The following is a 13449-nucleotide window of genomic DNA, read 5'->3' on the forward strand; positions in this document are numbered from 1 at the left end:
TCTTGAGTTGTGGCCCCAGGGGCAGAGCAGGCTGAGGCAGGAATGGGGGACTCCCCCTCCACACCCCTCAATTCCCCTCTCCTCCTGGTGTGTTTCTCCTGTGTCCTGGCAGATGTTCTCAGCTGGGACATAGTGAGCGCTCATCGTGTGCCAGGCCCGTGTAGGGACATCACAGGTCTTGCTGGAGCCTTGCAATGTGAGACAGGTGCTGTGATCATCCCCATTTTACAGATGAGGAGACTGAGGCACAGAGAGAAGGGGTAGCTCGCTGAAGGTCCCACAGTCATTAGGTGGCAGAGCTGGGACCCCGTTCACAGTTATCAGACTCCAAAGTGCCTCCTTATCACCATGGGGCCACCTGGCCTGCTGCTTGGCAGTAGAGCGGCTCTCGGGCACGTCTGTTCCATCTGTTCCATCCGTAGCCTGCATAAAGGAGCGACTCACTCCGGCACCTTGTGCATAGGCTCAGCCTTCCTTTACCTATCTGGACGCATCCAGCTCCATTGTGCTTTCTCCTCTGGAATCCTCTAGAAACTTTGCTTCAGAAGGATTAGAGGCGGATGCAGGAGCAGTGGTGAAGCAATATCGCCCAGGGGTGGGATTAGCTGTGAACATGGGTTTTCTTCCTGAGGTTGTCTGGATCCAGGAACAATGTGGTTCCTTTACCAGGTGGGCCCATCAGATCTGGAATTCGGATTAGTTAGGGACTTCCCACAGAAAGGCATTGCCACGCTCCAGGGGTGTGAAAGCCAAGCCGAAGATGAGCTCTGCCTGGACAGACTGGGGATGGGGGCCCCAGGGCGGGGTGGAGGGCTTCCTGGAGGAAGGGTAACATGAAACAGGCCTTGAAGGATGACTAAGATTGGGCTCTAGGGGAGGGTGCAGCAGACTCTGGGTGACTGGAGGCCTCCCTGGGTCACACGAAGGTGACAGCTTCCCAAGGGCGGGGGGTGGGTGAGGAGGGAGGATGGGCCCAGTCAGGAGGGCCTTGTCTGGGGCAGCCTTCTTGCCCCCCTGGGTGGCCTCCCCTCCCAGCCCTCTGTGGCGAGCCAGAGAGGGCAGCGGGCTGTGGAGCTATGCCAAGGTCGGTCAGGATGTCCAGTAATCGCCCTAGTGCTCTACCTGCTACCGAGCCATAATGAGAGGGTTTCCATTATTTTCGGGTGAGCGCCTCTGGCAGATGCCGACAGCCAGCAGATGTGTGAGGTCCGAGGTGATTTGCAAGGGACCAGTTCGTGTGATGCACAGTAATTGCACCAGGCGACGTTGTCACGCAGAGGCTTGTCCTGGCCTGCCGGGATGAAGTAAAGGTCAGTTCAAAGATCGGTTGTGGCCGCAGGAAGTGGGGGCAAATCCCACTCTTGTGGGACTCCTGGGGAGGGGGCAGCGGGCTGAGGTGGGGGCTGGGGTCTCAGGGGCAGTCTGGTCCGAGCCCCACTCTGGGATGCCAGGGCCCTGCGGGAGGACACTGGTTCCGGCCTTTTTGGGTTTTGGTGGGGTGGGGAACACAGCCTGGCCTGGAGCTGGGCCCAGCCTGAAGCTGAAATCCTTTACATTTGCTTTCCTGGGAAGATGCAGGCAGGCTGTGCTGAAGTCCGAGGCCATGCTGCGCTGGGGCTTTCCTGACGTTCTGAAGCCTTGCTGTCCCGGGCCCCTTAGGCCAAATCTGTGCCATCTGCAGCAGACCCACCAGGAGATGCTGAGGATTTGGTTCTCTGGCTGTCTCGTCTGTTTGCACTGCCGCAACAGAAAACCACAGGCCGGGGGGCCTAACAGCACACATTTATCGGGGAGCCCAGATCTGGTGCCAGCAGGGTCCGTTTCTGGTAAAAGTTCTCTTTCTGGCTTCTGGGGCCCGCTGTCCTCACATTGTCTCTTTGCGTAGCGGAGAGAGATCTCTGTCAGAAAAGGACACTAATCCCTATCCTCTCATAACCCCACCCTTATGACCTCACTTAGCCCTCATTACCTCCTTAGGGCTTCAACATAGGGATCTGCGGGGGGGGGGGGGGCACAGCTCAGTCCATGTGTGCGCCCCCCCCCCCCCACGCACCTGGGCTGCTGGGTCTTGCCTGGGGGCGCCATGCTCCCCTTATTGGAAACATGCAAGCTTGCACTCGCCAGCGCGTAGCTGCCCCCGTGGGGTCGGTTCACAGCCTGTGGGCTCTGCTGCTTACAAGCTGTCCGATTTTATTGGTCTCTGCCCCTCAGAGCCTCCACTTTGTCATCTCTAGAATGGGGACAGTGGTTCCGGTCTCCCGGCGCATTGCTCAGTCAGCTTGTACTCAGGGCACCCGGCCCAGGGACATATGTAGGGAATAAAGCATGTGGTTCTGGGCCAAATCAGATCACAGACACTGAGCCCTGAGGCAGGGCTCAGTGTAACGTTGTATTCGTGCTTTACTGTGTTAATAACCCACACTTTTATTATTTTCAGTGATTACGAGAAACAGAGAGGGGACCTGGGACTTGTCCCAAATGTTCAGAAAGGGGGTGCCGTCGGTGGTGGGTGGAAGGATGAGCAGACCCACAGGGAGGGGACTTGCCAAACATTTTGCACTAGATTTTTTTCAGGGACTGATTTAATCCTAAAACCAGTACTTTGATTTTAAAGCATATGTTTTGTGAACTTCGGTGGGTATTTCAGAGGAGACCCGTGGCTGAAGTGTCCCGAAGTGAGTTGTGCTATTTCCTCATTTGTCATCGGCATCTGAAGTCGCGTCCTGAATAGGAGATGTGAGGCACTGTCACACCGATTGTTCACTGTTCTGAGAAGGTCACATCATAATTCATTAGCGATAATTAGTCCCCCGACACCCCTGCACTTCTTCACTCAACTGCTCCATTAACTTGGGTGCGAATCACACATTCCAGGCGCCAATCAGTGAAGATCTGTGCATAATGCACAAGGTGATGCTATTAGTTACAACATATTAACTGCCTAATTTAAAAATACAAAAGCTGTCTTTATGAAGGGCAATTAACCACTAAGCGTAATTGATCATTCATAACCCTCTGATTAGGAAAGACAAATACTAAGAAAGGACTGAGCCACCTGGGCTGTTGATTAAGACATGGTTAGCCTCGAGGTGTGTGTTCACTCTGTTGTTGGTCTATCTACAGATTTCTTTTCAAGTGGCACCTGTCAGCTCCAGTGCATGGAGGGTCAGGAGGCTCGTCATAATGTGGGAGCACCTGCCTGTTTCTGACGGGGCTTGTGAGGGGGCTGCAGGCTCGGGACACCCTTGGGTGTGGCAGTAGGTTGTGTGGTGGGTGTGGTTCTAAGGAAGGGTCCCTCTCACGGGCTGTCATTTGGATTTTCCATCACTCATTCAGTAAATGGGAGCCTGCTGTGTTCCAGCCCTGTGTGAAGCAGGGATGCCGGGGAGCATGGACCAGATGTCATTGCTGATGTCATGGAGCACGTAGGTCTGGGAGAGAGACAATAAACAAAGATATGAGTCAGATGATTGGAGATATTGGTGGACGTTTAAAGAAAGAAAGATAAAGCCGGAGGTAGGATAAGGACAGCGTCACCCAGGGTGGAGAGGGGGACATTGGACAGGCCTGCCACCTTTTCCCAGTTCTGTTATCGCCAAGGAGCATTGCATGTGGAGCTCCCTCCATCCCGGGATGGAACAGATGGCCTGAGGCATCCCTGCCTGCTCAGTGACACTCCGCTCCAGCCTCATTTTCTGGCTCAGCTTCCATATACCCAAGGCTGCTCGAAGATTCTGAACCTGACCGGGTCCTAGGAGGGCGGGGCCTACCCTGCACCTGCTCCTCCCTCTGCTCCGCCCACCCTTCCCTGGCCAGCTTGTCCGCTCTGCAAGATTCCCATTGGACCTGGCTCTTCGGGGAAGTCTTTTCCGAGACCCCATCCTGGTAGGAGACCTTTCCTGCCTTTGGCTCTGGAGGGTAGTTATGGTGCTGACTCCATATCAGTTCCAGGATCCGTGTTGGGGTCAAGGAGGAATTAGCCCATATCCCTAGCGCCTCAGGTCCAGGAAGGGGAACAGAAGGTACTTGACCTTCTGAGATTCAATGTCCTCACTCGTAAAGCAGGATAAAAGTATATTACCGCTAGGGTTGAGACAGAGTTTTTAGTTGGGGGTCTCACTTACTTGCCCAAATGGAGGTTGATTGCAAGTCCATAGTTCTGAGTAACTGGGTCTGCTCTTTGTGTTATCTCTGCACGTGAGCACAAAATTGGAGCACTTATCTCTCGTACATGTGTATTTATTGATAAATACTAAATGATAAATTACATGTTTATTAACTGGATCAAATGTTAATACAATTTATATTACAAAAAATGTAAAACTTGAAAGGATGGCTGAAAAATGAAGATGTCTTCCTGCGCATTTGGAGACCATTGACATGGACGTGTTTAGAGACCTGTTTACGAACAGTGCGAGGTAACGATTAGTGCCCTCTGTTAATTTTCCTAGGGTTTCCCAGGCCTCCTGACTTGTAGCCTGGTGTCTTTTTCACGACCCCATGCTGCGGCTCTGTGGATGCTGAGTAGGACTGCCGTCTTGCCGTGGCTTGTCCAGGGAGGGCTGTGCGTTCCTGGCCTGGGCCCGCGGGGACATCCACCATCACACTGGACCCCTTGCTTGGGGGCTCAGCCGTGCCAGCCCCTTTTCCTATGCAGCCCGAGTCTGTTCTTCCCTCTGCTGGGCGCTGTTTCTTTGCCTCCTGGCCCGCATCTGTCTCTTCATCCTGTTCCAGTCCTTCAGAGCACCTCCCTGTTCACAAGCACAAATCTCCCTTCCTTTGTGAAGTTTCCCTCCCACCCACCCGGCCTGTGGCTCCAGCCGGGAGCCTGCCTGTGATCAAGGTTACAGTTCTGTGCACTGGCCCCCAGCCAGGCACTTAGTAGGTGCTCAGTAACTAATTGTGGGAGGGTTGGATGTTACTGCATTTGGGACCTCTTTAGGTGTCCACCTTGTGGCTTTGTATTCCAACAACCTGCCCAAGCGCAGCCAGGATGCAGCAGGTGTTCTGGGAGCTCAGGAGAGAAGAATGTGAGTACAACTGGCCGGCCATAGCACCGAGGTTCATGCTGGGCTTGCAGGGGCTCCCTGGGTCCTGTCCGTCCATCCTGGGATCGTCCATGTACCTGATGATGGTCTGGCAAACTTTTCTTCAGTGACAGCAATGAGAAGACACACCTGAGCTTGGTCCCTCCGCCTTTGCACTTTAGGGGAAATACGGATCCGGAGTTAGTTAGGCACACGTAGCTCACATGCAGAGAGGGAATGCCGATCATGGTGGAATGGTCCAGAGAAATTGCTGCGGACGTTCGCGAGAGACCTCTAGCCAGGCCAAGGGGATGGAGTGGTGGAGGGGAGATACCTGGTGGGTCTCGGGAGATGGGAGAATTGGCACGTGTAGAGAGGCACCGTGTCCCAGGCAGAAGGAGTGGAGATGTGTCCCGGGTGGAGGGAGTAGGGACATGTCCCAGGAGAGGGAACAGAGATGTGTCCCAGGTGGAGGGAGTGGAGATGTGTCTCAGATGAAGAAGTGGAGGGTGTCCCAGGCAGAGAGAGTGGGAACAGAGACGTGTCCCAGGTGGAGGGAGTGGGGACATGTCCCTGGTGACAGGCTCAGTGAGGATGGAAAGGAGGGTTGTGGGGCAGGGTCTGGGTTCCCTGGAAGGGGTCAGCTCCAGCTCAGCAACCCCATCCAGACCCCGGGGTCAGCCGAGCCCGGCCTCAGGGAGCCACGGTGGTCTAGCCCCTGCTGGCGGTCCTGATTGCCCTTGGGAGTTAACCTGGCTTCCTCCTTGGAGGCCCCATGCTCCAAGTGCTGACAGTACCTTCTGCCTGTCGTGTTCCCACTTCCAGACTGAAGCGCTCGCAGCTGAAGGTGAGGTTCTGCACCAACGATTCGCAGAAGTCCCGGAGAGAGCTGGTGGGGCTTCTTCAACGCCAGGGCTTCGACATTTCCGAGGGCGAGGTCACCTCCCCGGCCCCAGCCACCTCCCTGATCCTGAAGGAGCGAGGCCTGCGGCCACACCTGCTTATTCATGACGGTAGGCCTGCTGGGCCCTGGGCTTGGTGGGGGCCAAGGTGCCTCCTTTCCAGATGGGGGCTGCGGGACGGTGTCCCTCTCACCTGGGTCAAACCACTGGGGAGGACATGAACACTTGGCTCATGGGCCTGTGGGGTGGAAACCTCGTGGGCTCCCTGCTGGGGACCAGACCCGTTCCATCCCTGGCTGAGTACCAGAGGATCCTTAGAGGCAGTTTCCAGATGGAATGGTTTTCGCAGAGGAAAATCCTGAGCCTGATTTCTTTGATCTAGAATGGACCAGGAGGGCAGGGAATTGTCACAGGGGCAAAATTTTAGCTTCTAGGGTTTGTGGGGTGGGGGGGGAGGGGAAGGAAGGGAAGGAGGATGAGGGGCTAGATTGAAGTCCATAGGTTTGTGTCTGCCACCCCCCGTCCCCTCCACTCCCCATACCTCCCCTGTCCCCCTCCCCCAACCCTGAACTTGAACTCTATTTGTGAATACCAGCCCTGCTTTCTGGCAAATGGCACAAGGTTTACATCCTGATCTTCGTCTGAATGCAAGGAAAGAGCCCTTTTGACCCTCTGTGGAGAGTTTTTCTGGAAAGAAGTGGAAGGAGCAGTATTATCTGGTGCCTTCTGAATATTTAAAAAGAAGAAACATAAGCACTTCTTCAGAATTCAGGACACTTCCCTGTCGTTGCACTGAGCCCTCTTTCTTCCCCTGCACCGGGTATTTTTATTTACAAACCACTGGCAGAAGCAAGCATACTTTTCTGCCTCCCGGCAGGAGTGGGGCCCCCAGAGGTTGAGGGTGCTCCCTGAAAGGCCTGAGTGTCAAATCCATAGCTCTGGAGCCAGTTGAGGGCAATATGCCCAGCCTTTAGAAATCCTCTTTCTCAAAATCCTTCCTCTGTGATCTGGGATCTCTGCCAGTGTCTTTAGAACAGGTCTTCAAAGAAAGAGAAAAACTTAAGAAAGAAAATCCCCACCCCTGGGGAAAAGGGAGGAATGGGGGTGGAATGAGCTGGGAAGGGGAGGGAAATTCAGTGTTTGCCTTGAAGGGGGCATTAATCGATATTAGAGCTTGAGCAGGCTGGAGGGGAAGCCAGATGCACTCCTGCATCTGTTTTCCATAAATATGCCTGTTTTCAGACTTGGAATCTTTTTCCAAGTTTTATCGTTGATGAATTCCACCCCCTGCAACATTTTATTATGAAATTTTCAAACATACAGCAAAGCTAAAGGAATTCTACTTGAAATATTTGTATGCTCATCACCTGACTTTACCAGTGACATTTTACTATAATTTTTTTGTTATGTCTACCCATTCTTCTGTCCATCTTTTCATCTTATCTTTTTTTCTTAAGATTTATTTATTTGAGAGAGAGAATGAGAGAGAGAGGGAGAGAGTGCTTATGTGGCGGGGGGAGGGGCAGGGAGAGGGAGAGAGGAACTCTAAGCAGACTCCTCGCTGAGCGCAGAGCCCAACGCAGGGCTGGATCCCACAACTTTGAGATCATGACCTGAGCTGAAATCAAGAGTCAGACACTTAATCAACTATGCCATCCAGGCGCCCCATTATCTTATCTTTTTGATGCATTTCAAGGTAAATAGCAGACATTGGTACACATCTCGAAAACACTTCAGCACATCATTAACTAGAGTTCAACATCTGTTTACATTTTTTCTTTTGATACAAAATTTATGTACAATGAAATGCAAAAATCTCAGGTGTACTTCTGCTGAGTTTTGACAGATGCACACGTCTGTGTATCCCGAACCCCTATTGTGATGCGATCTAGAACTTTATCAGCACCCTGAAAGTTCCCTCATGTGCTGTCCGGTCAGTCCCCATCCCCTACGCTCTTGGAGGCACCTGCTATTTTGATTTGTTTCATCATGAATAAGTTTGCCTCGTTTAGATTTTTATATAAATAGTATCATGCAGCATCTAGTTGTGTCAGGGGCTCTCCAGACCACCTTCAAGCTTGACGATTTGCTGGGAGGACTCACAGGGCTCAGAAAAGCTGTCAGACTCAGTTATAGTTTAGCACGGTGAAAGAACATGGATTGAACTCAACAGAGGGAAGAGAGGTGTGGGCGAACTCCAGGAGAATCCGGGCATGACCTTCCAGCAGTCCTTGTCCATGGAGTTGCCCTGAGACGCACTTAATTCTCCCAGCCGAGATGTGTGACCATACCTGCAACATGTAGTCACCCAGAGGAGCTCACTGGATCCTTGTGTCGGGTTTTGAGTAGGGGTTGGTCAGGTAGGCACGCAGCGCCTGTGGACTGACCTTGGCTACTTAGTCTCCAGCCCCCCAGGGCCTCAGGCTTACAAAAACACTCTCTCTTTTTTAAAAAGATTTTATTTATTTATTTGAGAGAGAGAAAGAGAGAATGTGCGAGAGCATGAGTAGGGGGAGGAGCAGAGGGAGAGGGAGAAGCAGACTCCCCACTGAACGCAGAGCCCGACCTGGGGCTCGATCCCAGGACCCTGAGATCATGACCTGAGCTGAAGGCAGATGCTTAACCGACTGAGCCACCCAGGTACCCTGAGGACCACCTTTCTTTGGAATCTGCAGGGTCTGAGCAGCCCCAACATACTGTTGTTGAGATGGACCTGTATGGTTGCAATTATCAGTAGGTTTTTTTTCTTTTTTGTTGCAGAGTGCTATTCCATTAAGTGAATATGCCACGCTTTGTCCATTCCCCTGTTGAAGGACACCTGACTGTTTCCAACTTCAGGCTATTAGGGAGGAAATCCGCTACGAATGTTTCTGTGCAATTCTTTTTTTTTTAAGATTTTATTTATCTATTTGACACAGAGAGAGAGACAGTGAGAGAGGGAACACAAGCAGGGGGAGTGGGAGAGGGAGAAGCAGGCTTCCCGCCGAGCAGGGAGCCCGATGCGGGGCTCGATCCCAGGACACTGGGATCATGACCTGAGCTGAAGGCAGACGCTTAACGACTGAGCCACCCAGGCACCCCTCTCTGCAGTTCTTTTGGGTAAATACCTAGGAGTGGAATTGCTGGGTCGCAGGGTAGGTGGCTGTCAGTTTTATCAGAAATGGCTAGCCTTTCCCCAGAGGGCTGTCATTTCACATTCCGGCCAGCTAGCTCTTAGAGCCGCTCTGCTTCCCCACCAGCACTTGGCAGTGTCAGTCTTTTTAATTCTTGCTATTCTGGCAGGTTGGAAGTGATATCATGTGGTTACTTCCATTTGTTAATCCAGCAAGGTCAATATCTAATACCAAGATAGCTGAGAGTCTGTTTCATCCTAGGAACTGAAGACATAAGGCCGATGACTCAGTTTAGCCTTGCAGCGTTCTCGGTTTTAATTTAAAATTGGGGAGGGTAGGGGCGCCAGGGTGGCTCAGTCAGTTAAGCGTCTGCCACCGGCTCAGGTCATGATCCGGGGCTTCTGAGATAGAGCCCCACATCGGGCTCCTTGCTCAGCGGGGAGTCTGCTTCTCCCTCTGCCTGCCGCTCCCCCTGCTTGTACTCTTTCTCTCTCTGACAAATAAATAAAATCTTTAAAAATGACATAAAATAGGGGAGGGCAGAGAAGGCAAAGGAGGAAGAGGCTTTGCTAAGGGTATTGGTGAGCAGGAGGGATCAGCTGCTACTCCTCTCAGCACGTCTGTATGTCCCGGCTCTCCTGTCTTCCATGGGGTTGGGCTGGAATGTTCGATGGTCTTTACAGTTTAGGTCCAGCAGTACCGACCCTGTAAAGGTTGCCAGCAGCCTCATTTCACCCGACATCTGGGAATCTGTGTCTTCCAGGCAAATGCCCCTTCTCACTTGCGGAGCTATGGGTTTCCTGCCTGGGGGATTGAACTGAGTAGCCCCTGGGGTAATGCCAGTGTTGGGGTGGGAGCCCCAGGGACGGGCCCATCTTTCTCCTGACAAATCCTAACTGTGGGGAGTGGAATTCCTCATCTGTAAAATGGGAGTAAAACCCCTTCCTTACCCACCTCCAGTACAGCTGGGAGGATCAGGAAGCACGTCTGAGGAAGGGGCAGGGCCCACATGGCAGACAGAAGGTGTCCCTGGTAGGAGACGGGACATAGGCCACATCTCCCCAGGGCTTTATCCCTCTTTTTCTTTCCAGGAGTCCGCTCAGAATTTGATCAGATCGACACGTCCAACCCCAACTGTGTGGTCATTGCAGATGCTGGAGAAGGCTTTTCTTACCAAAACATGAATAAAGCCTTCCGGGTGCTCATGGATCTAGAAAAGCCTGTGCTCATCTCTCTGGGAAAAGGGTAAGTCAGCTTCAGGAAGAATGTTTCCGGCTGCTTTGGACGACGCTCTGTGGGTCTCTGGCTTACAGAATCAGTATACAGTGCAGAAAAGTGGGTGTGGGGTGGGCACAGGCTGCCTTCCTTTTCCCTCCCTGCTTTTTTCTCGCTTTTTCCTTCATCCTTCCTTTCTTTTAATAATTTGTGAGGAAATGAGAATCCTCTGACTTCGGGGGAGCTGGCTGGTCAGGCTTCTGAGTGGATGCTGGGCTGGGAGAGGCTGGGGCCGGGGAGGGTCGCTGCGGACGGAGGCCCCGTCGAGGTCTCAGAGCGCAGGTGCTCACTGTCCCAAGGTTAGGTGTGTTTGCACAGGATACAGCACAAGGCACTGAAGGATTATCTCCAGGGGACACCTAAGTAGTAAAGAGGAGGCTCGAGGGCCTGGAGGAATGCTCTGGGCCAGGCTGCACATCTCTGGCCGCAGAGCACAGTCTCTGTAAAGTCCTGATTTTGTTGCCAGCATTTTTGCCTGAGTCTTTAGCACAGTCCTCACTGTCTCTTTCTTTAAAAAAACCCAAGCCAACCATGTTGGTTATTTTTCACAACTTCTTTTACCACCAAGACCGCGCATGTTCGTGGAAGGAAACTTAGAGAAAACAGATGAGCAGAAAGAAGAAAACAGAAAATATTCCCATTCCACTGCACAGGTTAACAGCTGTCAGCACGTTGGTGTTTCTTCCAAGTGGTTTCTGGCACAAAGAAATCATTACAAAGGGACGTACTTGGAGCATCAGTATCAAACCTGACCTAGTTTTGTCACCCGGGTTTTTGTTGTTCACCAGATAATAATTTGTGAACAACTTTCAACTCAATAAATAAATGTCTCTGTGGCACAGTTTTGCTGTAATCTTTTTTATAGGATATCCTGTAGTTTCTTAAACCGATGCCTGCTGATGGACATTATTAGGTGGTTTCTGATCTTCTGCCAGAGTAAGGCCAAGATAAGCATCTTCATGTTTAGGATGATGTGCGTATCCGAGGCTCTTGATGCATGTGGCCAAGTTGCTTTCCAGAAAGCTGTGCAGACCTCCTCTGTCATCACCAGAGCGGCACTAGGATTCACGGGCTCTTAAAGTTGCAGGGACCCTCTGGAGCCCTGCCCCAGCTTTTCGTGCCTGGCAGGGATTTGGGGGCCGTGTCTGGGGAAGCCTTTCCCAGCTTGGGTGCTTCTGCTGATCGGGAACTCCCTCCCTGTGTCCGCCGGACGGGGCTGGCTATTGGAGTAGTCAAGGGAGGGACCTTTTGTTCGTCCAAGCGCCATTGCTGAGCACTTTATGTACTCCATTTTGTTTCATTCCCGCCACAACCCTGTGAGCTGTAGGCAAGAGCAGCGCCATTTTGGAGGTGGGCTTATCGAGGCCTAAGGAGGTGAAGTAAGCCAGGGTCCCGGGCCAATAAATCCTGTCACTTCCAGGCTACATTCGAGAGCAGATGTTTGGCCCTCACAAGATCTTAAATTGGGGGCGGGGGAGGCGTGTTTAAAAATGGGAGATTTTATATAAAATACACAGATTTCTGGATTCTTCTTAAAAAATCAGAAGATCTAATAGTTCAGGGCCCCACATTCCACCACACCCAGAAGCTTAGCTGAGGCCACTGCCTCCATTAATTCCAGCTGACCGCAGACCCCACCACTTCTGTTGTCCCCTTCACCAAGCTCAGAGTCTGCTCTCACTTTACGTGCACTGTTTTGGTTGTTTTTCGCATGGTATTTTTTCATGGCTATGTCTCTGTCAAAACAGACGAACAGAAGAGATTTCAGGAATGAGAGGACAGATTTATTTTAGGAACTAAAAATATTCTAGTGTGTTTATCATGCAAATAGAATGTGTCCTGTATTAGTCAGGATTCGTCCCAGAAACAACCAAGCGAGGCTAGGTGAGTCCAAAATCTGCAGGGCAGGCTGGCGGGCTGGAGACCCAGTGAAGAGATATGGTCCGAGTCCGAAGGCTCTCTGCTGACCGGATTCCTTCTTGCTCGGGGAGGTCACACTGTTCTGTTTGTGCCTTCAACTGATTAGAGGAGGCCCACCACAGAATGGAGGGCAATGTGTTTATTCAGAGACCACTGATTTAAATGTTAATCTCACCCAAGAAAGACCTTCACAGAAACATCCAGAATAATGTTTGACCAAATATCTGGCACCTCGGCCCAGTCAGGTTGACAAATAAATTCACCATCCTAGCCCCTTTCTGACCTCACAACCTTCTACGGTGTAGAGCACTATAGACCGTGGAACCTGGCCTGCTTACCTCCCTTACGTTCCAGGCTTGGTCCTTCAGGCATCCCTAAGATCACCAGCCCCTCACTGGAGAACAGCATAATTAAGAAGCTCTGTTGTAACTGATTTACGTTAAAACTTTTTTCTTTAAAATTGTCCCTAATTGTTAAACGTTATTGTTCCAGATTGTGGGTAGTGGTCAAAGTAGATATGTTGTTGAAAAAGAAAAAGAAACAGAATCAGTTGCTTTTGAGCTTCGTCATTCTGCAGTAAATTCAAGAGTAGGCAAGGGCTGGTTTTACAAATAAGCGATTAGGGGTGCCTCTGACTTAATGGGGCTTCTGACTTGGGCTATGGGTTGGGCGCTTGGAAACGAGGGACAGGAACTGAGAGCTTTCGGGCCCAGGTCAGCACTGGGACAGCCCAAGGACCCATGAAGAGCTGCTGTCCTGTCCAAGTGGGGGGCATGGACAGCGAGGGGTCGTCCTCCACCAGCGTGGGGCCGCACGATGCCCCCAAGGAGGCAGGATGGCGGAGGCACTGGGGCAGAATGTCCTCCTGGAAATGGAGTGATTTACATTTGGCATCTGTTTGGACCGAGAGTGGGAATTGCCTTTGTAATTTCTTCTGTCATGCTGTCGTCAGAAAATTAAGCTGTTTACGCGACAGACTATGGAAGGTTAATGGTTCTTGTGGGAGAGGTCAAGTGGTCATTTTGAAGGGAGGTCGTGCTGAATAATCGGAAGGGCAGAAGAATAAAGCATAAAATCCACTGACTGCTTCTGCCCCCAGCCCTGTCCTGTCTCCCCAGCATCCCCAGTTTCTAGTTTGTGGCTGGAACACTCACATTCCAGCCAGGCCTCCTGTTGCTTTCGTGATGCCAGTAACAGAAGATAGGATATCAG

The 13449-nt window shown here is 51.7% G+C and overlaps 1 protein-coding gene across 7 annotated transcripts in view; it reads left to right on the forward strand.

Moving 5' to 3' along the window:
• The window catches only part of LHPP (phospholysine phosphohistidine inorganic pyrophosphate phosphatase), a 122117-nt gene that overhangs the window by 10791 nt on the left and 97877 nt on the right, over positions 1–13449 (forward strand). For all 7 annotated transcript variants that reach the window (XM_064595415.1, XM_064595417.1, XM_064595413.1 and 4 more), the window contains exons 2-3: positions 5853–6040; positions 10134–10287. In XM_064595415.1, the coding sequence (XP_064451485.1) occupies positions 5853–6040; positions 10134–10287 (342 nt within the window). The remainder of the gene's footprint in view (positions 1–5852; positions 6041–10133; positions 10288–13449) is intronic.

The sequence above is a fragment of the Mirounga angustirostris genome, unplaced genomic scaffold (genome assembly GCF_029215605.1).
Source record: "Mirounga angustirostris isolate CCGP_5_RB_7025 unplaced genomic scaffold, mMirAng1.0.hap1 SCAF_6, whole genome shotgun sequence".
NCBI classification, from domain to species: Eukaryota; Metazoa; Chordata; class Mammalia; order Carnivora; family Phocidae; genus Mirounga; species Mirounga angustirostris.